General features: G+C 38.3%; 1 protein-coding gene across 2 annotated transcripts; it reads right to left on the bottom strand.

Moving 5' to 3' along the window:
• Window positions 1-6,111: 6,111 nt before the first annotated feature.
• On the bottom strand, window positions 6,112-10,151 carry LOC124777274 (PI-PLC X domain-containing protein 3). Of its 2 annotated transcripts, XM_047252610.1 has the most exons (4): window positions 9,223-9,241; window positions 9,011-9,106; window positions 8,336-8,510; window positions 6,112-7,016 (listed from the first exon to the last, which is right to left on the bottom strand). In XM_047252610.1, exons 3-4 carry the CDS (start codon window positions 8,473-8,475, stop codon window positions 6,296-6,298), a joined length of 861 nt encoding a protein of 286 aa, XP_047108566.1. In that variant the 5' UTR covers window positions 8,476-8,510; window positions 9,011-9,106; window positions 9,223-9,241; the 3' UTR covers window positions 6,112-6,295. The 2 variants fall into 2 exon arrangements, with proteins under 2 accessions (XP_047108566.1, XP_047108565.1); XM_047252609.1 differs by lacking the exons at window positions 9,011-9,106; window positions 9,223-9,241 and adding an exon at window positions 9,689-10,151.
• Window positions 10,152-27,249: the final 17,098 nt, after the last annotated feature.

The following is a 27,249-nucleotide window of genomic DNA, read 5'->3' as shown; positions in this document are numbered from 1 at the left end:
TGGTTACAGCAGAAGTGGTATATGACAAGGCTACTGTCACAGGCAGCCTGCCCTCTTTTGGGGTAGGATAATCCTGTGACAGGACTGCAATAGGAAGTGCTGGGTGAGTGGATGGGATAGGTTTTGCACCTGGGTCTTCCACAGGGATATGATCCTTGTAGCAAGGGATTGGGATTGGCATAAGGATAGACTAGGAAGTTGTGGAGGTGGGGTGGGCAATGTAACACCATTTTAGGAGGGATCGGGAAGGATCTTAGTTAGGATGTCCCTCATTTCAGGGCATCATGATATGTAATCAAATTCCTGACAAAGGATGTGGTTCAGCTGTTCCAGTCCAGGGTGATATTGGGTGAAGGCTTTCATTGACCTGACAATTGCATTCTGGTTCGAGCCACCGGAGGTGGCATCATGTGTATGTGAGGTGTACTAATTTGTTTGGACAAATGTGTGTGTGTGTTTCCTTTCTTGAAGTAAGCTTAGGTCAAAAGCTAAATGTGTAACAGTCTTTACAGTGTGCCATCTTAACTGTGAGTAGCTATCTATTCCTTTTCCTTATATTGATATCCCAACCTGAAATATCCTTCGTTTAATAACTTTGTCAAATATTCTTTGAGATTAATGTTAGTCAGTATATTTCCATGTAAATGAAAAAAAAAAAACACCTGTGTGCGTGTTTCTATAAGAAAGAGCAATGCTTTCGGTATTTTGTCCAAATGTCACATGAAGAAGCAGCACTGAAATTCTCTATTCACCTACAGGGTGTTTCAAAAATGACCGGTATGTTTGAAACGGCAATAAAAACTAAACGAGCGGCGATAGAAATACACCGTTTGTTGCAATATGCTTGGGACAACAGTACATTTTCAGGCAGACAAACTTTCGAAATTACAGTAGTTACAATTTTCAACAACAGATGGCGCTGCGGTCTGGGAAACTCTATAGTATGATATTTTCCCACATATCCACCATGCGTAGCAATAATATGGCGTAGTCTCTGAATGAAATTACCAGAAACCTTTGACAACGTGTCTGGCGGAATGGCTTCACATGCAGATGAGATGTACTGCTTCAGCTGTTCAATTGTTTCTGGATTCTGGCGGTACACCTGGTCTTTCAAGTGTCCCCACAGAAAGAAGTCACAGGGGTTCATGTCTGGCGAATAGGGAGGCCAATCCACGCCGCCTCCTGTATGTTTCGGATAGCCCAGAGCAATCACACGATCATCGAAATATTCATTCAGGAAATTAAAGACGTCGGCCGTGCGATGTGGCCGGGCACCATCTTGCAAAAAACCACGAGGTGTTCGCAGTGTCGTCTAAGGCAGTTTGTACCGCCACAAATTCACGAAGAATGTCCAGATAGCGTGATGCAGTAATCGTTTCGGATCTGAAAAATGGGCCAATGTGTCCTTTGGAAGAAATGGCGGCCCAGACCAGTACTTTTTGAGGATGCAGGGACGATGGGACTGCAACATGGGGCTTTTCGGTTCCCCATATGCGCCAGTTCTGTTTATTGACGAAGCCGTCCAGGTAAAAATAAGCTTCATCAGTAAACCAAATGCTGCCCACATGCATATCGCCGTCATCAATCCTGTGCACTATATCGTTAGCGAATGTCTCTCGTGCAGCAATGGTAGCGGCGCTGAGGGGTTGCCGCGTTTGAATTTTGTATGGATAGAGGTGTAAACTCTGGCGCATGAGACGATACATGGACGTTGGCGTCATTTGGACCGCAGCTGCAACATGGCGAACGGAAACCCGAGGCCGCTGTTGGATCACCTGCTGCACTAGCTGCGCGTTGCCCTCTGTGGTTGCCGTACGCGGTCGCCCTACCTTTCCAGCACGTTCATCCGTCACGTTCCCAGTCCGCTGAAATTTTTCAAACAGATCCTTTATTGTATCGCTTTTCGGTCCTTTGGTTACATTAAACCTCCGTTGAAAACTTCGTCTTGTTGCAACAACACTGTGTTCTAGGCGGTGGAATTCCAACACCAGAAAAATCCTCTTTCTAAGGAATAAACCATGTTGTCTACAGCACACTTGCACGTTGTGAACAGCACATGCTTACAGCAGAAAGACGACGTACAGAATGGTGCACCCACAGACTGCGTTGTCTTCTATATCTTTCACATCACTTGCAGCGCCATCTGTTGTTGAAAATTGTAATTTCGAAAGTTTGTCCGCCTGAAAATGTACTGTTGTCCCAAGCATATTGCAACAAACGGTGTATTTCTATCGCTGCTCGTTTAGTTTTTATTGCCGTTTCAAATATACCGGTCATTTTTGAAACACCCTGTATCACCATCCATACACAGATTTCTTGGATTGTTATGCAAATGCAACTACAGTCACACTGACACTTGACAAGAGACCTACAAAATGACAACAGTTAGACAGATTTGTACCACAGCATGAGTGAGGAAGGAGGGAAAAAAGTGCTAACAAGTATCAAGGGAATTTAAGGCACCAGTTGGCCTAAAACTTCACCAGCAAACCAAAAGATTATACAAAACTCATCAGATGAATACAACCTAAGAATATATTTGGATCTGTTTGTGTGCTGCTGTTAAATATATACAATAAACACTGGAAGTATGATAAATATGCCAAGATCAGTTGTAATTTTTTTTGAGGAAACTGATTTATTTATTGGCATTTCTGTAAAAGGTGAGTAAGCTGTAAAGTTAGATATGGTAAAATATAGGCAGCAGATTGCAAGAGTCCAGTGCAGTCAAAGCTAATTGTCGTTAACAACAGGCAGAGAAACTTTCATGATGTGGACATTTATCTTTGACTATTTAAGAGAGCCAGACGACAAACTTTATGTACCAGTACTTGCTGTAGGCAGTGGCGGATATATATAAATGCCCTTAATGACCGTGATTCAGTTATGCAAGTGTTGTCTATTTGTCCTAGAGCTCACTATCCAACTTTGCACATGCTGTTCAAAATATATGCTTGTCTACCTGCATCTATTACTACAGTAGAAAGAAATTTTTGAAGATTGCTGCATACAAAGACATGGCTGACATCAACAATGGAGGAGGACCGACTTAATGGCTTAGCTCTGTTGAACACTCACCCTGACATTGATTGTCCTATTGATGATGTAATTAAACAATTTGCCTGGAAGAATAGGCACATAGAAGTCATCATTTAAGGAAGAGAACCACAACTGTAACTTTTTTATATCATAAGATGGCAGTGTCTTGTATATGTGTATAATCAGTTAAAATGAAACTTTCTTAAACTTTGCATGTGACTTATTTTTTATTACAGTAAAAGTAAAGGTAGCTCAAGATATCTTTAGTGCCCATTCTTAGGTATTTCTGTACTGCCACTGGCTGTAGGATACCTCTGCTAATTATGTAGAATATTCAGCACTGACTTACAGACATAAGTAACAGCATGACCAGTCCAACACTACTTTGTCAAGCCGGTATTCACCCAATGAAGGTCAAATCTATTATGATGGTAGTAATTTAAGAAAGTAATAAAATGAATTTCTACACTTGTTGAAAGATTTGTATTTCATGGTTTCTTTTTTACTGATTTAATTACAGTAAATAAGTTAGATTAGTTTCAGAATTTAAAAGTGGATGTAAGTTTTCATTTTCTCAGCAAACAATACCTTTATTGATACTTGTGGAAAAGTTGTCATCAACCCTCCGAAAGATTTTAACATCACACTGCTTTATTGGGTATGGTTTTATTAGAGATGGTATACACTTGTCTCCATCAGGTCTTTGAAAGTAACTGCTAGTTATAGGGGAACCTGCATTTTTTTGTGTGTACAGTCATTGCCAGACGTGAAACCAACAATAAGTGACAGAAAAATCTTTCGACTGGGGATATTGAACCCCTGACCTTTTAATTTTTGGTCTAACCAAGCCAAAAAATGGCATTGCAACAGAAGCTAAAATGAATCATATGAGATATTCCACGTAACGTAGGACACGTACAATATTTAAAAGTTTAAAATTTGGTACTTTTTATACATTTTTTTTTGAAAGGACTGGACTTTTTACTGTATGGCAGCAATGGTTTGTGACCCATTATTGCTTTCCCTCCATAATTTGTGGCCATTTTTATAACACCATACGTTTTTCATGTAATGAGAGTGTGAGTTATTGGAGATTTGGACCTTCATTTCAACTAATTGGCAGGTAAGAATTAGAATATCATTATTTATATTACTGTTACATACCCTAATGTATTGCACAGATAGTTTAAAACTGAAGTAGGGAAATTATAGGTTTGGGTAAACAATATAATACAACAGCATGAACTTTCATGTAATTAAGTTTTTATACAAATAGAGATATTAGAAATAACTATCTTGTTCAGTAATTTACTTCTTAATGTGAATGTGGAACTAATATCACTACTAAAAATTTCCCAATTTCAACCAATATTGTAAAAACAGAAAACACGAGTCACGTAATCTGAGTCACAGAGATTAGAAGAAGAGGATGCCCTTAGAAGCAGCAGAAAGACAGAGTAGGAGGAGGGAAAAGTTAAAGAATAAAGGAAAATATGAAGAATGTAAGAAGCAGCATCTAGAAGCTCGAAAAGGGCAGCAGAGGCAGAAACAAAAGTTTCTACATTTGAGTCAACATACGCAACGGCTGTTATTAGAAGAAGAGCTAAAAATAGAGAGAGAGTCAGAAAACACAGGAAACATAAGATGCAAGATCAGCAACCTAGTAAAGCAAGTTTGTCACCATATAAGTCACTTAGTGCTGGATAACGCCATGGCTTGAATGCTGCAGTTGCTTACATTAGCAACATACTGTCAACTATACCTGTGAAAATGTGAAGGTAGTTTCAATCTGGTCAGATAGACCTGCCTCACAATTTAAAAACTGCTGCTGTACCTTAATTTCATAATGTGGAAAGCTATTGAAATTTATTTTATACATCCCATGGTAAAAAAGCCATTGATGGAATTGGTGAAGTTGTGGAATGGCTACTGGGGAATGCAGTAAAAAAAAAAGCGAAAATTTATAGTAGGTGATGCATCAACTTTTGCTCAGGTACCTGCAAGTACCACAACTAGGGCTTATGCAGGTTTTTCATGTGTCTATTCATGAAATTCAAGGGATCAATGTAATACTTAATCTGGCTCAAATATTTTCTTCAGTACCAAACATAAAGAGCATTGACTGCTATCACCACAAGAAAGGAATACTACAAACATATCTGCTTTCTCCAAACAATTTTGCTACTGCAAATCATCGTACTGTAGAAACTATAGAAAGTGTGAAAAGTGGAGACTGGTAAAAAGTAGGATAAGACAGTAAATTCAATGCTGGAGAAGTACATGCAGTTTTTGGAAATTCTTACTTAATCTGTGCAATGGCCTGTAAAATGTGATGAAATTATAAAGAAAATTAATCCACTTGATGATTTAAATGCAAGAGTATATTTTCAGTTCTCTGACTTTTAGTTGAAATTACAGTTCATTTTCCCAGATGTCATGCTCTTATAATTTTTCATAGTGTTTGAAAAGTGAAATGTTAATGTTAAGTTTACCTCATTTCATATTTTCATATCTCTGTTAGCAGGAAAAAAGTAGCAAGTAACATGAGTTACGTAACGTTGAGTGACACGCCTTTTTCAATATATCACAATATTTCACAGGGTATAAATATTTTTAGAAATTTTTAACTGTCATTTGAATGCCAACCTAATACACATTTTCTGTGATAAAAACCATACTCCCAATAGTTTGAGGACACTTTTGACCTAAAATGCACATTAGGAATTGGATGTCCCAAATTTGTAACATGAGTCATAAGATAAATTACATTCTTGTTCTTTAATTTTAATGCCCTTCCCTGCTTAAACAACACTTCAAAATCTTTGCCTGAATAACAATTTATAATGATGAGTTACAAAAGAAAATATGGGTTTATAGATTGATAACAAAACACCGATTATTTCAAAATGTAACGTGAGTCACCATGGAATGCCCCATATAACTGCTTTGAATGAATTATTAAATTACATAAATTATGACACTGTGTGTGTGTGTGTGTGTGTGTGTGTGTGTGTGTGTGTGTGTGTGTGTGAGACACATCCGTCATTATTATTATTATTCAATAACATGTGAAGATTAATACCTTTATTTGTGCTTATTTACATACGAAGATCAAGAAAAGCCATTTTTTTGCATATCAGTGGCTTCTTTTCAAGATAAATATTAGTTCTATCTATAGGGGCAGACAAGTATATACGCTATACCTTAAAGTTCTTTGTGTGCTTGACTTCGGCTGTCCCACATGTCTGCAATATTAATTTTCTGAGCTATAAATTTCCATTTCGTAGTTGGTCTTCTCAGATTCTCGATTATTTCGCAACAGTCTGAGGTTAAGCAGGATAACTGTCTCTGTGAATGGGAAACCTTTGGTGTGTACGAAGTCAGCTATTATGACATTGATTCCAGCAGGACCAGGGCACTGTTTTTCTATCCAAGGCAGTACAGCTCGGTTGCACGGTTCACCACACGTTTTCTTCAACGTGGATAATGGATTACACAGTACAAACTTTATATTAGGTGTAAGTACACACTGACTAACAAACCCAGACCCTGCTGGACGACGATTCAGTGTCTCTGTGAGGAAGGTAAGCATCTTCTGTGGGGATGTCGTATCTGGCCAGGGAGTAGGCCAGCGCCGCGCTGGCCAAAACCCTTGCCCTGCAGCATCCCTGTATATTACAATCACTTGGAACCCTTTCTCTATCATCCAAGAAAGACTAATACTTTTCACATCACTAATAGCTGGACAGATCATGCCATTAAAGACACAATCCAAAAGTGATACAAGCTGACTATGATCTTCAATTGAGAAATTATAAAAATGTTGGAAGTCAAGAATCACCACTTCTCCTTGATGTGTGTCAAGAAATGCACGCACTTCTTGTAACAGCGAACTTATCTCACTGCCGTACAAACCATGTACAAAGTAAAGTTCCTTACAGTTCTTTTTTGTTGCAACTCGCAAATCAAAATACCTGTTACAAAGAGAGAACAAATGTATATATTTTACAAGCCACTACAAATAAATTCTTAGCATGAAACATGACAATTTTAAATCTTTGAATAAAACAGTACCCTGAACCACTGTAAAAAATAAACATATATAAATTTGCTCTTATTGCATAAAAAATATATTTTGCCGAGAAACTATAGAGATATAACAACTTCCTTTACTCACTGGGAATTTTTAATTAATTTAAAATTGTGTGTACTGATGGAGTACCACAGACTCTGCTCATAAAAAGTGAGTACTGTAGCAAAAATTAGGACAAATCATGAATGAGCACAAGAAAAGTGTGGACTGCTAATTTTTGCTTCTCAGAGCCAATCAGCAGAACAAATTAATACACTAACTGAAATGAGGGTCCACTTATTCTTCAATGGTATTCAGATGAACATAGGAGCAATATTTTTAGAAAAAAATATAAGTAACTTATCTGACAGCCCTTTGGTATCTGTAAACAGTTGTAAACCACAGGCAGACATTATGTTTCACTTTCATTTCTATCTCAAACAATAAATGTACAACACACTTCACATGCAGTCACTCACTTATTTACACAGTGAAGCAGATCATTTCAACCTATGATGGAAGACAGTGTGGGTATCTACATGATGTGGGTTGAACAGTAAATAGCACACATGTAACATTAAGGTGCATGGTGGGCAACCAAGTACTACAAATTGCCATGGTCACATTCTACCTGTCCATTCATATAAATGGGACGTTCAGTAGTTAAAGTCATGGCACAAAAGGCAGTACAAATATATGCTTGTGAGCTATGTTGACACTTTAATAAATATTGCTTCCCCTTATAGCAATAGTGCTGTTACAATTTTTCTTGTTGTTGTTGGTATATGCTGGGGCCTACTGGATGTTGAATGCAATAAGTGATCCAAGAAAATGAAGAGATTGAATGAGTGATAGAGACATTTCTAGATAGTCAGGAACAAGTTGTTGTGCAGTATTGTGGGAATCTGATTATTTTATTTAAAACACTGGCCATTTTAATACACCTTCACCTGAGAATTATGTAGCAGCTATTTCTACACAAGGCATCTTTTAATTTTCTGGCTGAATTGTCTAAAAATAGGCTCAGTCACTCATGTCAAAACAACTTTGTTGTTACCGAAAATAACATCTCAGTTTAAAGAATGAGAAAGACACAGTGAAAGATAAATATTACTTAAAGAAAATATGAAAGCAAGTGTTGTCACCTACTTAAAAACATCCAGTGTCTGAAATTACACATTATTACAGAGCTTTACATGTTGTTACATTTGCAGTGATTACCTGATACCATATTTCAGTTGTTCAGTAAGAGAGGTTTGCTGAGTGACAACCCAGTTATAAACCAGGAATTTAACAATTGGTCCAAATATCTTCCCCAATCTCCGCACAAGGGGTCCTGAATCCGGGGCAATGGGTGACATTCGAGTAATAGAGCTGCTTCCGGAGTCATGAGTACCTGCCAAATAATAACAAATTAACAGAGCTGTTGCCGGAGTTGGTAGCAGTAACATTCTCAATATTCCTTATCAGCAGAATCAGACTTCATTCAGAGGGTAATACTTGGCTGTTCCGTACATCAATAAATGAAGATATTTTTGATGTCATGACAGAGGGTGGATAGAATATGAAGAAGAAAAAGGAGAATCATGTTACAGGCAAAGAAAGTAATGTGAAGTATTCAAAAGGATGAATTCTAAAACTAGCATCTATAGAAAAGATATTTTAGGGGACAGTCCAGTGCTGCTACTACAGAACTCAACCACATGCTCGAAATAGAGTCCAACGTGTGGAAAGAAATGAACACAAAATATGTATAATGGCAACAGAAGATAGTCTACTCATGAGTAGACAGAAGTTAAAAAAATAATGAATAAAATTAAACAATACACATGTAATTGAAGTCTTAACAGGCATGCTAAATGTACCACAGGATAAGTAAGAGTTCAGAAAAATCACCATCTGAGGAAATGATCCTGTGGAATACGTATCACATTAAATGAGTATTATAGTGTGATACACTGCCTCTTCTTGACACCGTAGACTGTTTTTCAGCTGAAAATAGAATATAACAGATTATGTAAGTAACGTGATGCACTTTGCAGATTGGCTCTCATTTAAAGTGGTACACAAAATTGAAAAAAATATGACCAGCAAACTGGTATGAATACCTAGGGCACTTGCATGGCTAACAGTCACTGAAGCTGATAAGAATGAGTGACTGAAAAAACAGATAGCTAACAGAAATCATGTTAATTGCACAGTTTAATAATCAATGCTCTTGCAACACAAAATATCTTCAAAGGAAGGGCAGTTCCATTTTGAATTAAAGTACAATGTACATGGTACAGGTGTGAAAAATATACCAAATGCTGTATGAAACACGCAAAATAAAAATTCTGGAACCACCAATTTTCAGCAACGATGAAAAACGTCAGTATGTCAAATTGTATTATACTTGGGTTCCGAAATTTCACTGGATTTACCAGAACACTATTATAAGCTATTATTATAAACAAATTATAGGTAACCTTCAATGGAAGATTAATACAGCCTACAAAAAAAGTCTAATGTATATTCGTTAGTCATTCACAACTTTCCATACATATTATTCAGAGGAGAAAAAAGTTTATGTACCTGGTATTGCCAGACATATTATCGGCAAATTTTGCAACTCTTCTGGAAGGTCTGACATCCAATTCTCTAAATCGAGAATGACCGGACTAGTAGCTGTGTCCGAATCGCCGTATTTTTCTTTGATCATTCTCGTGATTCTCCTCAGCCGACACTGTCTCAAGGTATAATAAATTTTAAAACATTAGTTAAGTAACGCAGAATTCGTCATTATGCCGTATTTACTAACTATGATGGTAAATTTCTTGATGAACTTTTATTTTTACGGGAATGAGATCCATGCCACCTTAAACTGTACGCAATTTTGTAAGTGTGACGGACTACATAAGTATCATACATCGCATTGACTATTGTTTACATGTCGAATGCGATGCAAAGCCTCTAACACACCAAATTCCGACAGGCACCACGATTTCGTGCACTTGCGGGTACTCAACCCGCAGAGCAATTGCGAATCAAGAAATTCAAGCGTCTAATTTTTAATATGTTGCCAACATTGAGAATTCATTGGGATTTCCCTGTTTGTGATTTAATTCTAGTGATTACACTGTAAAGTGCATTAATAGAAAATCCTTAACAATATCATTTTTGACAATTTTCCTGTAAAATTCATCGACGGAAGTCTCTAATCAAAATTTGGATTTTCAACATATTAACATTTCCCAGGAGATAACTAGCACCCCCGTGTGAAGTTTCCCGCTTGGTTTATAGGCAAAAATAAAAGAACGTCGACGGCAAGGCAGTATTTCGCAAACAAAAGGTCTGGTGTTCACATGGAAGTGTAATCGGTGTTTAGTGGTAATGCATAATGTTACAGTTTATTCGATGGCTTCATAATGAACTGTAGTTGCTGTGACACTGCAGTTAAGTTATGAACTTACTTGGGCAGTTCAAAGAACAGCAGCAGGATGTGTCAACTCGAAATTAAGCAAGATTTCAACAAAAGGAAGAACAGGGCCTCTAAGTAACAACCAGAAATATTTCGATTAATACACAACGTATCTCATTTGCTAGATTTGAACTCTTCAGTTTTCGTAAATATATAGGACTATTTTCCAAAATTACTAGTTCGCATCCCGAATACATCACCCACTAAGGTTTCTGCAGTAATCACTGCTGTGCTAATTGTGTCTTGTTTTCCCGCACTATTAACTGGACCCTAACCATAAAACTCTGACAAACACGAATTCGTCAGAGGGTTATCTTAGGCAGAGATTTCTGTGGGTGAGATGAGTGCTGTCCGAACTATAACGCGTACCGGTAACCTGTTGCACATTTGTTTACATGTACACATTTCCACGCAAGTCTGTGAATCTTTTAATCAGTTCTGTTGTAAGCCGGTCTCTAATTATCTTAGAAAGTTCTTCTTCAGCCTCAGTCTTACTTAATATAGATCCACCGAACTCGATAGCACTCGTTTAGAATCGTCTCTGTATTATGTGAAAATGGGATATGTAAGGGAGGAATGGTCCACTGGTTCACCAGACGTCCACGTCTTGTACCCACCAACAAACTTTTTCCCTATGGAGGTATTTAAAACAAATGTATGTGTACAAAACTAGGTAATCCTGTGGTCTGAACTGCAGGGGTCTTAATTTTGAGCAAACGCTAGGTGATGCAGTCAATAGAGCACTATTACCTACTGGTAATACTAGCCTAATCCTAGTCCACCCCAGCTCCTTAGCGTATGAAGTAATAATAACAGAAACAAAGTTACCTTTGAGAACGAGGGTGCAAGCATGAGATGTCCAAGGCAGTGTACGATTTGTGCTTTAACCAGGGGGGGGGGGGGGGGAGGGGGAATGTCTTAGGGGGTTAGTATAATTATATATATTACTAGCTTGAACTGTGGCGTTACCCATGGTTAAACAGTTATTTATAAATAGATGTTAATGCCGAAACTCACTGTTCACGCTAGAGATGGGCAAACTGAAACACGTAACTGTTTCGAAACAAATGAAACAGTACAATGTAATGTTTCGATACGCTGTTTCGAAACAGTGAACCAGTTTGTGTTATTTAATCTAATAAACCTAGACATTTTATCATCTTGAATGTCTACTGTATAGGTATGTCCATATAAACACAAATGAGGTGCGAGAGCGCTAATAATATAGCAGAAAGTATGAAACTATCACTTAGGCGTCTTGGCAGTTTCGTATTTCATGCAGCAAATACGCTGCTTTCGTGTCGTGTGACTTTCATACTTTTCAATTGGCTGAGGACAGCCATAGCTGAAGACAGAAGAACCACCACGAACGGAACTGGAGGTGGGAGCGAACTGCAGAAACAACGGATATGGTACTGGGATTCCCACATTCCGCTAGTATGGGAATATACCCATCCTGCTAATTCCCATGCACACAAAGGGAATCATTGTGGATAATAGACACAGTGACTATAGACTCACAAATAATGCCAAATAATTCGAATAAATAACAAAATATAACAGAAAAATTTTGTCTGTCAAGGTGTTTCGAACCGTTACTATAAATTCACCATGCTTCCCAGCCCTTTCCGTTCACCATTATACTATCAGTGATACGTCAAACAGATTGCTTGCAATTATACCTACATTAAATTTATGTATATGTATAATAACTGTCACTCTACGCCTTTTTTTTATTCAAAATGTTCTAGGCTTACTTGCGTTTCTTAATATGATTACTGTACTTGAACAGAGAAACGTATGTTATAAAAAAGTGTAATTTAACTGATTTTCACATATTTATTATTTTGAATGTGAATAGTATGCGTTGTTTTATTGTTTGGTTAATGTTTATAAAGCAAATGTTACGCTATTTCGGAATAGGACAGTCATCTAGAAACGAAGCTTTATTTTCGGATATCTTAAGCTTCATGCTATTGCTTGTCAAAACGATTTCGACACTCTTGAAAGTGTTTCACGAAGTGGTATGTTGTGTTTCAGTACCTGTGCCAAGCCCGAATTTCGTCCGACACAGAGCGGAATGAAACATCACTATTTCGATACAATCAGTCCGTTCCAAGCACAGGTGGACTGAAACAGCCTTATTTTGAAACAACGATACAGTTTCTGTGTCTGGCTCGAGATCGAATCTGGTCCGGATATCCGAGACAGGGGCGGAATGAAACACCACTGTTTCGAAACAGTGAACAGTCTAACATAACAGTCGCGACACTTCGCCTAGATTTTGTTGCCTTCAGCGCCAGCAGCGCCCCAAGCGGCCGGTAGGTTGAACTGTGAGTTCGGCGCGATCGTGAAATCGAATAGTGACTGTTTATTTTGATTTACACAATGGTTTTTACCATAGGGAGCGTTTGTAGCGCAATAAATTGCAGCAGCAATATGAAGAAGACACCACAGCTGTCTTTTTCAGGTTTCCTAAGGATCCTGAGAGGTATATACCATCATGTTACTAAAGTGTATCGTCAGGATTCACTTGCAAACTGTATGTGTATAAATGATGAATGTTTCGTTTTAGGACCAAAAAATGGCTAGTTAATAGCAGACGAGAAGACCTTATGAAGAAAGACTCGGTTTACCTGTATAATAATATTAGGTTTTGTTCGCTACATTTTTTAACAAAACCAGTTCATGAACGCACACAACAACAAACTCGTGTGGAATGCAGTACTCACACTGTTTGACATTCCAAATAAGCCACCTCAACTGGCGATGAAGAGGAAACTGCCACAAAGGTTCGACAGTCAATCTAAAGCTGTAAAACAGTCCTATGACACAGAAGCAGCCAGTTCAACTCTCCATGTATTAGTGCCAGATTCGTGAGAATCAACAACACAGACCTGCTTTGACGATGAAGTGGTTAGATTAAGTGCAGCTGTTCGTGTCTTACAAAAGCGTGTGTAGTGTCGGAATGTGCAGGTCGCTAGACTTCGAGCGAAACTATTATGGGACAAGGAAAGTGCCTGCACACAGATTGTTTGAAAATTATTCAAATATTTGGTTTTGCGTGAAATGTAATATAATCAGCTCATTATAATGTTTTCAGCATATTCCTCCCACTATTTTTTAGTTGCTTGTCCCACTTAGAATAATATAAAGATGAAGGTCGTACTTGTGGCAACAGGCGACAATGACCAACACAGTAGGCCTACAGAACGATAAACGAGCTGTCCATCGCTTTTGCATGTAGAGGTACATGTCTGTGCTTCTTACATGTGATTCTGTGTGTTTATATTCTTTTGATATCGATGTGGTAAGCTGCAATTCTGTCCAATGTCACAAGTGTTTCTTCACGAATGTGTTGTAGCTTGCCACTATATTCATGGTTTTTGTCCATACTTGCGCTTATTTTAGAATCATTATTAGAAACATATATGCCTTCTGATACTACACAAACTCTTGGAGGCAAGAAACTAACGCGAATAATTCGGAAATAACGTAGGAAATGGATGCAAACAAACATTATGCATACGACGCATCTGACGTTCACCTTACCTGCCGCTTGGAGCGCTAGTATCGCTCCACCTGTCAAACGGCAACAACTTTTACAGCAGTGAGTGTCGCGACTGTTATATTAGACTGTGACAGTGAACCACAGCCGTTCCGAAACACTGAAACAGTTCCACGTATCGATACACTGTATCGAAACATAGAAACAGTGGCCAAGTCTAATTCACGCGTATGCTCTATCAGAAAAACCACTTTGTGAGATGTTTTAGTAAACCGAACAAATTTAGATCTCTCTTGAGTTGATCAGGAACCATCATGTCTCAGTTTTTCAAAAAGATGAACAAGAGAACTGGACTTTCAAGAAAAGCTCGAAAAGCATTAAATGAGGAAGCAACCCAACGTACGCGAAGAATACGGCCTAGTTTTAATAGCTGCGAGGATAATTCTTGTGAAACACTTTGTACTAGTCTCCGATTTTTGGGACTTCGAGAAAACATAGACTATAAGGAATCTAATAAAAATCCTGTATATGGTATACATCTGCTACATCATTCATAACATCGTGGACAGCTAATTTCATTTTGTGGTTCATACAATGAACGACAGTTAAATCCTTATGTAAATGACTACGCAGTAGAGCGGCTACGCCTTTGTAAGGTGCAAGCATTGTTGAGCCACCATCTGTTGCGATACCTAGAAGGTGGTTTTTTAGTTCATCATTTGTAATGCCATACTTTTCAAGAGCTGCTAACAGTGTGCTGAAAATGCATTCTCCTGTCCCACTTTCTAATTCAACAATGTCAAAAAAAATAATCGCAAGCAACTCCCTCAAAGGACAAACCTATATATATTATTAAACAAGTTTTATTGGAAACCGTTGTACTTTCGTCCATCATGATACAAGCTCGCAAGTAAACAGATGACGCACCTTAGATGAAAGCAACAATGACAGCATGATAATGATGATTTAGTTCTAAACGTTTTGAAATGCTTAACTACTACATGCATGGAGAGCTGCATCAAATCAGCCTCTGGACTGAAGACAACAACAATAACTACTAGATAACACTTTTTCTTAATTAATAAGCAAACATATTAATAGTAAGACTGTATTAAAAACTTGCAGTGTTCGGCTCCACAAATTTAAATTATATGTAAAGTTTTACTCCAGTGCGTGGGAAATAAACATCCCAGGTTGGGATGCATAAACTAAAACCACAGGAGGGGATGGTCTGATGCAGAGAGGGGGAAATCCCCCCCCATCCCCCCCTGCAAATCGCACACTGGTCCAAGGTAATGCACCAATAATAAGAAAAAACGTAACAAAAGAAGACCATACGGAACCTACATGGGACTTGAACTCGTTGCCAGGGGCGCTGGGGCCACCTGAATCCAAGATTTGCATACAGTGAGTACCGTAACTAATTGCGAAAACTGGCACGGGTGAAAGTGTACGAACGAAACGAGGGAGTGGCGGGTGGCACCAAATGGTAAGTCGCTTGTATGGAAAAATGTTATCAAATCTTCTCTGCACGAACTCAATTATCCTCGTGATCTGTTCACCAAGGTATTTTTGGTACACATCGCTGTCAAATTGCTGCTGCGACACCTGGCTTTCAGTATGCAAATCCTGATAATACGGATCAAGTCAGTTTGAATGAGAGGTAGCTCCAGGATTCATTTCTGGGGTGCTCAAAGTTTTTTAAACTCTCACTCCCTTCAATATAACATGGCATCACCCCCACTTATGACCATAGATGTTAAGTCCCATAGTGCTCATCCCCACTTTGAATGTCCCACAGGTGCTTATAATGATAATAATAACAATGTCAGTACATAAATTTTTTGTATAATAATACTAATAACAATTTGTTTTCATTGCCTTGGTGTACCTTACAAGAAGTAGTAATTCAGAGAAACATAGCAATTGAAAAGCATTTGTCCAAAAATTTGAAAAGTTTGAGTGATGTACAACAGGTTTCATATTTATAATAACAACACACTCACAACTTAGATAATATATTTACACAATATACATTCGATATCTGCATTCGCAGTTATCAGTACTTCACTTAGTATCAACTTCCAACTTATACTCGGCGCATTACCTTATAGTGTGTGGCAGAGGGTAGTCTGGTACCATTATGATTTGCACCTTCTCTGTTCCATTTGCAAACGGTTTGTGGGAAGAGCAGCTGTTGTTAAACCCCCTCAAGGTCGAGACACACATGTTCGAGCTTTGTCCACACCCAGACACGTCCGCAAATCAGACATCACCCAGCGAACAAAATATACCATTATGGGTCTGGTCACACATGTCTAGACCAAGTCCGTGTCGAGACACGTCCGAGTATTAGCCATCACCCGGAGGACGAAATATACCATTAAACTATATGTAGCAGTCCAGACATGACCGGGCCGCACGTAAGGAACGTCAGTGAACCCAGAGCAGTCCAGGCGGAATTTGTTCCGTTTAAATTTTCATGTGACGTACGACGTGACGTTAGAATTGTTTTTTAGGCTGTGCAAGTGTGCAAGATTATTTTGTGTAGAAAAAAGTCGACGTGGAAAGATTAATAGAAGAAGTTCTTAAGTTTCCTGTGCAAATTCGTAGGTTACCTGAACAAATTCGTAAGTTTCCTGCAATTTAAGAACAGTATCCAAAAAGTGTCGTTTTTTTCTCAATTTTGGTTCTAATTTGTTTAAGAGGTGACAGAAGGTGTGCTGCGTCGTCTTTAAACATTCATAAGACTTTTAAAGCAAGTGCAAAAAGTCCTAATTCACTATTACGAAAATCAGCGAAGATATTTACAACCTTCACAAACAGGAACAACAGAAACGTAGACAGGCCTCGGTTATGAGTGGTTCTTAGAGGAACGGGCCAGAGCTCTTGTCCGACGCTCGGTCCTCACGTGGCCAGGACATGTGTGATCAGACCTTAAAATAAATGTAGCGGTTCAGACATGACTGTTCCATGCTCGAGGAAACTCAGCATGCTTTAATTTTTCAGGCTATGGACGACGCGATGGTAGAATCGTTTTGTAGGCTGTGCAACTGTGCTAGAATGTTTTGTATATAAAAAATGGACGTGGAAAGACTAATAGCAGAAGTTTGTAAGTTTCCTGTGCTTTACGGCCAGATCGATACAGAGTACAAAGACAGAGTCTGGAAGGAATCTGCAATAGATTTGTAAGCCAAAGGTAAGATAAAAAAAAGTTGACAGAAGGTGTGCTGCGTCATCTTAAAATATCCCAACACTTTTTCTCATAATCCATGAGATGTGAAAGTAGTGTTTGACACTCTCCCTGCACTGGTCTTGTTTTGCAGGCTCTGTAGATCCACATATTTCTTATTTTTTGCCTTGCTTCCTTTTCTTCTTTCTCTAAAGCAGGTGCCATAGGTCCTAATTCAGTATTACGAAAATCAGCGAACATATTTACAACTTCCACAAACAGAAACACAGACCACCACTTCTTAGACAGTACAATGAGCAACAGAAACATGTACGAGCCAAGGTTATCCCTTTCAGATGATGTGGTTCAGTCTGAAGTCACTTAGGGTTTTCTAATTTCTTGTCATATCCACATTAGCCACCCATATGGCTTCAGTAGATGCTGCCCTGCAGTGGCTGCAGCTTGAACAACTTCGTATGTTTCGAACCTTAGCAGTTTGGTGAGCAAATATAGGAGTAATATTTGGATGCAATGCACAACAGTAGCCGAATTTGCCTCTATAAGGCATGTTTTGCGCATCTATTAGGTACAGAAAACTGTCCTGTTCAAATTTTTACATCGTGTATTGCGAAAGTAATTAAACTTGTGTACCTATTTTCATAATTATTGCGTTGGTTCCTTTTGAAACCACTGCAGTTCTAAGGGCAACATGAGTAGATGTGACAGGTTGTTGTATTTCCAGTTTCGCATGATGTACTCTCGCAGAATAAAAAAAGGAGGAAATTCTGGTGTGCCTTTCAGAGGGGTTTTCTTTTGATGCTGACTCAGAAATTTTTGAAATTTGTGGAAGTTCCTATGGGACCAAACTGCTGTCATCGGTCCCTAGACTTACACACTACTTAATCTAACTTACACGAAGGACAACTCACACACCCATGCCCAAAGGAGGACTAGAACTTCCAACAGGAGGAGCCATGTGAATCATGTCAATGTGCCCCAGACAGTGCGGCTACCCCACACGGCACTGAGTCAGATTCAGAGTAGCAATGAAAGTAGAGATCATGTGTTAGCTAAAGACAGTTATCTCGATTTTCGAACGAAAAAATCAGTTTTGTCTTCCATTAACCCAGATAGTCCTGAATTATTTGTTTTTCAAAATTGATTTGTATCTTATCCACATTCATTCACAAGGGTGTAAGGAAGAAAGTAAAAACAATTTTGAGTATTTATTTTTATTTAGTATTTCCAAAAATGGGCGTCCTTCCAGAAGGACGTCAGGACAATAAGGGAACATGTTTTTAAAGTATATGACATTGCACAATTAACTTGTTTTGGCTGTTATACTTTCAAAGAAACATAAATAAATTTTATTTATGGGCTAAAACGGCTAATAAATACAAAAAACAAAGAAAATAACCTATACACATTTTATGCACTAGTATGATAAGACAAAAAGCAACAAACATGAAGTGGTTTGTCACATTTTACGCACATAGTAGTAGTTTTTCTGTGGCAACTTTGACATTTCAGCTGCTTCTTCTTTTTTATTATCTCATCCGTTGGTAATTCAGCAACATAATGTTCTCTTCCATCAAATCTAGAATCTAGTTTTGCCCTCTTACTAGAACGTCCTCTGCTGGTAGTGACTCTTTTGTTACTTTCAAGAAGTGACAATTCGGCGACAAAATGTCAGATGATCTATGGGTTCTTCGTTGTGCTTGTAAAGATCCCAGGCATTTTACTCTGCAATGTCTATAAAATGTGCAATGTTCGGGAAATACCACTTTTTCCCTCTTACAGAGCTTCTATATAGGGATAGATTTTGGTCAGCTCGATCTATGCCTCCCACATGAGTATTGTAGGAGAGCAATAGGTTTAGGCATGCTAATCCCTTTCTTCTGTTCCCTGGAAAATCTTGCTACAGAGTGTAATGGTTGCACTCTGTCAAAGTTGGTGGATACAGTAACTACATTGTTGTCATTCCAACATACAATGGAAATCCTGGATGCTGAGTCAGAACAAACTTCATATGATCCTCTATTTTCTTTTATCATTTTATCTACAGATGATAGAGTACAAATCTTAACTCTGTTTCCTCTTATTGTTCCTATTGCTCCCATACCCCTCTCTTTTAGGTCATGTAGTAGTTCAATGCTGGTAAAGAGGTTATCAAAGTATATTCGATATGGAACATGTGGAAGTAACTGGTCAACATAAGTCATTACCACTCCGTACCCCATACCTTTTGTGTCATAATCCTTACTACACATGCCAGCTCCTTGGTAGAGTTTGAGCCAAATCATACATCCACCACTTGTGCCTCCACACCAATTGTTTGAATCTATCATTCAGCATACACAGTATCTAAATTGTCATTGTTGCATTCATGCAAATTGGAAAAGATAAAGTCAAATCGATCTCTGGACATGGCATTTGTTATGAGGTTGTTGTGACTGTCTTTATCTGATTGCCAGTACATCTTTCTGCATGACACTGTTACATATCCACTTAGCAGAAGTATTGCAATAAACACCAACATCTCATCTTCTGAACAATCACCTAGTCTATTTCGCTTGGCTGCGTACTGATTTGTGTAAGTGACCATCATTTGAAGCACTTAGTTATCAAAAACCTGTTGGCAATATTAAAGCGGTGTTTGCCCTTTCTTCATTGCAACTGTGAACATTAGAGGCCACATAGGTGTTGGATTAACTATTTCACCACTTTTCCAGTTATATTTCTTGAGGTTTAGAACTTTATTCTTCAATAGTTTTGCTGGTTTGTTGTGGTTGTTATTGTTGCTGTTTTTGTACTGCTGGAGGTTCCTGGAACAACATCAGAGTTAAAGGATTGTTTCCTTGTTGCATTCACAGCATTACCATTGGTAGAAATGGCCAAATCACAAAGCGCAGTAGCATTGAGCTGACTTGCTGGTAATTTATCTACACTTGGATTTTCTTCAGCACCTGAATCTTTATCTGTTACGTCACCAGTTGAATTTAGAGGAGGGTGTAATGTTACATTTACACCAGTATTAGGTATTTCCTCAACTTTTGATTCTAACATGTCCAAAAGTTCCATCAGTGTACATAATTTTCTGTGAATACAAAATGACAACATATTACCCTGACGTCCTTCTGGAAGGACGGTTGAAAACATTGTTGAATTACAGCTGACGAAAACTTTCAATCGTAATATGAGCCCATAAATAATATAGGTTAATTCTTTAAGATATTATATGACAAGTTCCAGAATTATTGACGCAATATGAAAGAAAATATACATGCCCATCGATGACAAGGTCAGTCAGTTCATCCATGCTAAAATCTGCCCTATTTTCAAGACACAGTTTCTCACTCACTATGAACAACAGCATCAAACTGACTGTCGCAGCGCGCACCTGACTCTGCCTACTTCATATAACAATGCGTCACAGTCCGTTGCAACAATGCGTTATTTGCAAAAATAAATAATTTCAACAGTGAGTGACGCCGTCCTTCCAGAAGGACGTCAGGGATACCTGGGTTAATTCAGAGAATACGAGCAAAGAACTGCCAGTTTAAAACATGTCAAACTATTGTTTTAGTTGAAACACATACAACAGAAACAAAGCATCTTAAACGGTACATGGTACCTCAAGGCACTGTGTACACTATAGCACAAAGATGGGACATCACAAAGCAGATAGAAGTGTGCTCTCTATCTAGTAGCCCTATGACCAATTGCAGAAGGGAACTGCATTTTACCTTATCACCAAAATTAAAAGCATTTCATCCACAGTGACTCAATTTGAAACCACTTTGTTTGAGTTCAATTCATGTATGTAGCGTTTGTTTTTCACATTGTTCTGTGATAATGTATGTCTAATAATCCAATAAAAACAAGAAATTTTTTTAAAAAAGTTTAATATTTATATTCTGAAAGGGTTGCATGTAGTTCCTAGAGGAACAGGCTGGAGCACAGGCATCACTTGTCCAATGCTTGGTCTTGACACAGTCAGACATGTGTGTCCCAATCTTTATGAGTTATGATTTTATCATTGTGATTATTTCATGAGACGCTTGAGGTGGTGGTGGGAACTGATACGCTGCTCAACTCTACTTGAGACATTGACGTTGTTGTGGTCTTCAGTCCTGAGACTGGTTTGATGCTGCCCCCCATGCTACTCTATCCTGTGCAAGCTTCTTCATCTCCCAGTACCTACTGCAGCCTACATCCTTCTGAATCTGCTTAGTGTATTCATCTCTTGGTCTCCCTCTGCGATTTTTACCCTCTACACTGCCCTCCAGTACCAAATTGGTGATCCCTTGATGCCTCAGAACATGTCCTACCAACTAATCCCTTCTTCTAGTGAAGTTGTGCCACAAATTTCTCTTCTCCCCAATTCTATTCAATACCTCCTCATTAGTTATGTGATCTACCCATCTAATCTTCAGCATTCTTCTGTAGCACCACATTTCGAAATCTTCTATTTTCTTCTTGTCTAAACTATTTATCGTCCACGTTTCACTTCCATACATGGCTACACTCCACACAAACACTTTCAGAAACGACTTCCTGACACTTAAATCTATACTCGATGTTAACAAATTTCTCTTATTCAGAAACCCTTACTTTACCATTGCCAGTCTACATTTTATATCCTCTCTACTTCGACCATCATCAGTTAGTTTGCTCCCCAAATGGCAAAACTCATTTACTACTTTAAACGTCTCATTTCCTAATCTAATTCCTGCAGAATCACCCGATTTAATTCGACTACATTCCATCATTCTCGTTTTGCTTTTGTTGGTGTTCATATTATATCCTCCTTTCAAGACCCTGCCCATTCCAATCAGCTGCTTTTCCAAGTCCTCTGTTGCTCTGACAGAATTACAATGTCATCGGTGAACCTCAAAGTTTTTATTTCTTCTCCATGGATTTTAATTCCTACTCCAAATGTTTCTTTTGTTTCCTTTACTGCTTGCTCAATAGACAGATTTAATAACATCGGGGATAGGCTACAACCCTGTCTCACTCCCTTCCCAACCACTGCTTTCTTTTCATGCCCCTCGACTCTTATAACTGCCATCTGGTTTCTGTACAAATTGTAAATAGCTTTTCGGTCCCTATATTTTACCCTTGCCATCTTCAGAATTTGAAAGAGAGCATTCCAGTCAACCCTGTCAAAAGCTTTCTCTAAGTCTACAAATGCTAGAAACATAGGTTTGCCTTTCCTTAATCTGTTTTCTAAGATAAGTCGTAGGGTCAGTATTGCCGCACGTGTTCCAACTTTTCTACGGAATCCTAACTGATCTTCCGCGAGGTCGGCTTCTACCGGTTTTTCCATTCGTCTGTAAAGAATTCGTGTTAATATTTTGCAGCAGTGGCTTGTTAAACTGATAGTTCGATAGTTTTCACATCTGTCAACACCTGCTTTCTTTGGGATTGGAATTATTATATTCTTCTTGAAGTCTGAGGGTATTTCCCCTGTCTCATACATCTTGCTCACCAAATGGTAGATTTTGTTAGGCCTGGGTCTCCCAAGGCTGTCAGTAGCTCTAATGGTATGTTATCTACTCCTGGGGCCTTGTTTCGACTTAGGTTTTTCAGTGCTCTGTCAAACTCTTCACGTAGTATCATATGTCGTATTTCATCTTCATCTATATTCTCTTCCATTTCTATAACATTGTCCTCAAGACCCTCTATATACTCCTTCCATCTTTCTGCTTTCCCTTCTATGCTTAGAACTGGGTTTCCATCTGAGCTCTTAATATTCATGTAAGTGGTTCTCTTTTCTCCAAAGGTCTCTTTAATTTTCCTGTAGGCAGTATCTATCTTAGCCCTAGTGATATGTGCCTCTGCATCCTTACATTTGTCATCTAGCCATTCCTGCTTAGGCATTTTTGCACTTCCTATCGATTTCATTTTTGAGACATTTGTATTCCTTTTTGCCTGCTTCATTTACTGCATTTTTATATTTTCTCCTTTTATCAATTAAATTCAATATATCTTCTGTTACCCAAGGATTTGTAGTAGCCCTCGTCTTTTTTACCTACTTGATCCTCTTCTACCTTCACTATTTCGTCTTTCAAAGCTACCCATTCTTGTTCTAGTGTATTTCTTTCCCCCATTCTTGTCAATCGTTCCCTAATGCTCTCCCTGAAACTCTCTGCAACCTCTGGTTCTTTCAGTTTATCCAGTTCCCATCTCCTCAATTTCCCACTTTTTTTGCAGTTTCTTCAGTTTCTTCATAACCAATAGATTGTGGTCAGAGTCCACATCTGCCCCTAGAAATGTCTTACAATTTAAAATCTGGTTGCTAAATCTCTGTCTTACCATTATATAATCTATCTGACACCTTCCAGTATCTACAGGCTTCTTCCATGTATACAACCTTCTTTTATGATTCTTGAACCAAGTGTTAGCTATGATTAAGTTATGCCCTGTGAAAAATTCTACCAGGTGGCTTCCTCTTTCATTTCTTCCCCCCCAATCCATATTCACCTACCACATTTCCTTCTTTCCCTTTTCCTACTATCGAATTCCAGTCACCCATGACTATTAAATTTTCGTCTCCCTTCACTATCTGAATAATTTCTTTTATCTCATCATACATTTCATCAATTTCTTCCTCATCTGCGGATCTAGTTGGCATATAAACTTGTACCACTGTGGTAGGCATGGGCTCCGTATCTATCTTGGCCAAAATAATGCGTTCACTATGCTGTTTGTCGTAGCTTACTCGCATTCCTATTTTCCTATTCATTATTAAACCTGCATTACTCCTATTTCATTTTGTATTTATAACCCTGTATTCACCTGACCAGAAGTCTTGTTCCTCCTGCCTCCGAACTTCACTAATTCCCACTATATCTAACTTTAACCTATCTATTTCCCGATTAAGGGATCTGTTATTCCACGCTCCGATACGTAGAACGCCAGTTTTCTTTCTCCTGAAAACAACGTCCTCTTGAGTAGTTCCCGCCAGAGATCCGAATGGGGGACTATTTTACCACTGGAATATTTTACCCAAGAGGACGCCATCATCATTTTACCATACAGTTAAGCTGCATGCATTTGGGAAAAATTACATCTGTCATTTCCCCTTGCTTTCAGCCGTTCGCAGTACCAGCACAGCAAGGCCGTTTTGGTTAGTGTTACAAGGCCAGTCAGTCAATCAAAAGGCTGCTGCCCCTCTTCAGGAACCACACGTTTGTCTGGCCTCTCAACAGATACCCCTCCGTTGTGGTTGCACCTACGGTACGGCCATCTGTATCGCTGAGGCACGCAAGCCTCCCCGCCAACGGCAAGGTCCATGGTTCATGGGGGGCGACTTTTATTTTATGGCCTAAAAATTCGGCAGAGCATGTAGGAGACAACGGATTTTTGTTCTACATTCACTTTTAATATGTTCTTTTGCATGAAACTGTTGAAAATGGAAACAGAAAAGTTGTGTTACAATAATTGAAGCGAACGTGTCATATATTAGAAATTAATACGCATTTTTACAGACATGCGTTCAAAATCAAAATTAAACTGTTGTTTTACCATCTAATAACTTTAATGTGTAGCAGATAAAAAAAGCACATCTGGTATTAATACGTGAATCTATAGGAAAGCATAAGAAATAAAAATGAAATAGAGATTTTGGTGCACGAACTGATAACTAAATACAGATGAACAAACACAAAACTGAATTTGCTATTACATAATTTTACAGACTAGCGTGGAAAAATCAAATTTGTTTTATAATTTAATAATTAACATGTGAAGCATTAGGATTTGTGTAGTTAGATGCTGCATAATAAGTGTACACAATACCTTTAATCCATGTAAGGGCTGAACAGTTTTGTACTGCAGTTACTGTTCTCACCATAGCTCTTTCTAATAGTATTAGCAAAGCTTTTACGTATTTATCGACAGAACTGAACTACGTTATTAACACTTTTTCATCTGAGTGTACTCTCTCATAACGTATATTTCCACGATAACTATACATTTCAGTAGACGCCAAGAATACGCATCATTTGTAATATACTAGAGTGTTAGTAAGATTTGGAGTACAGTGCCGAGCAGCCTGGATCATTTGGGTACTGTTTAGCATTGTCACGCGCCACGATGTTTAGTTCCGCGTTCTGCCATCGGCAATTGTAAAATAAACAGGTAATACGTAGTTTGTAAATCCAATGAATGTGCTCTAAGTTATGATAAAAATCACATTATGATCTTAAATTTTTAAAACTAATATGAATAAATAAACAAACTCGCCAGTCAGGAAAATTTGCGTCTGGATTTGATGGCAGAAAACTCGTTGATCACATCTTCATAGTTCAGACAGTTATCAATTAGGAGGTCGGCTTCGATGTGAAGAATGGACAAGGAATTCAATCTCTCCTCCAACAACGTAGAACGTACGCAAGATTTAAGTCTTTTAAGAGTCATAAACGAGCGTTCTGCTGAACAATTTGTAAGTGCCATACATAGAAAAATTCTAAGAGCAATGTCAACATTCAGAAACACGGACTGTAACTGCTCTTTTCGTAAAAATTTACTCTTTTCGACTGGTGTAATACTAATCTTAGAAGATTTCAAAGATTCCGCGAAATGTACGCATTCGCTAGGGAAGGAAGGCTCTAAAACTGTCATATGACACTTGGAATTTTGCTGCACGTTCAGCAATATCGTTAGGTGAACTGTTCTTAAGGTTACCGAAAACTGTGAAGGAGTCCAACTGTTCTATAGCTTTCCTTCCTCCTCACTAATTCAGTTTACAAGTTGTCATGTGGTGGGAGAAATGTTTCGACTCGAAATTTTTCCCTTCCAGTCAGAAAAACTTCCTCAGTTCGCTTCTTCGTCATCATGAAGTTTGCGTTTTCGTGATATTTTATAGGTACATTCATAGTCTATATCGGTCACAATTTCCATGGATTTATTTTCATAATAGTCGAACATACCACGAATAGATGCAATTTATCCTACAAGTTATTCATATTATTCATGCACTATTTTAGTATCAATATTTACACTTTGCAATTTTAGATTTACACTATTAAATCTCTGGTGTATGTCCTTCCAAAATGTCATCATGAATACCGTTTGATTCAATAAAGCTGAAGCCTCATTTCGCACAAGTGGTTTTTCAAACGTATTATTGACAATATGTGTGAGGGCATTGACAAAGCCTTCCCAGTTTTCATATAGACTTACACACGCTTCCTCTCTTGCTGACCAACGTGTTTTTGATAAACTTTTTACCGTTTTACTTCCTGGTTTCGTGAAAGAAAGAAGTTTATCCCAGCGCTGTGTAGAAGCAGAGAAAAAATTATAAAGGCTTTGAACTACATTGAAAAATGAACACGCTTCCCCACAACAGCTTGCAGCACTAGTGCCGACTAAATTCAAAGACTGTGCTGCACAAGGCACATAATGCGCTTTCGACTTTCGTTCTTTAATACATGCCTGCAAACCAGTGTAGGTTCCTGACATATTGCTTGCGTTTTCATATGAGTGGCCTCGGTAATGTCATTAGAATTTGTAGACAGGACTTTTAATACGGTCTCAGCTAAGTTTTCGGACTTGTGTCCCGGGTTTGGTAAAAACAGAAAGAAACGTTTAACAGGTTCACCATTCTCATTCACATATCTTAATATGAAAGATAATTGATTAATATGTGGAATGTCTGCAGTAGAATCTACTGTTATAGGGAAATATTTGGCCTGTTTTATTTCACTTATGATAATTGTTTTTATTCATTCAGAAAGAAGTTCTATTATTCCGTCACAGATTGTCGAAGAAAGATGACTTGTATGTCCCTGCCCTGCGTTTTCATATCGTTCAATGTGCTCTGCGAGAAAAGGATCAAACTCAGCTATAAGTTCAAGAGACATCATAAACTGACCATTATGTAATGAATGGAATCTTTCAACGTGTCCATGTAGGGGAAGTCCACAACTTGTGAGCTTCTTCTCTACTGCAAATACCCACTTCAACACACTGTGCCATTACATTTTTTT

This window comes from Schistocerca piceifrons, chromosome 2, assembly GCF_021461385.2.
Source record: "Schistocerca piceifrons isolate TAMUIC-IGC-003096 chromosome 2, iqSchPice1.1, whole genome shotgun sequence".
In the NCBI taxonomy this organism is placed as follows: Eukaryota; Metazoa; Arthropoda; class Insecta; order Orthoptera; family Acrididae; genus Schistocerca; species Schistocerca piceifrons.
The sequence above is the reverse complement of the archived record's forward strand: the minus strand, read 5'-3'. Positions and strand labels throughout refer to the sequence as shown.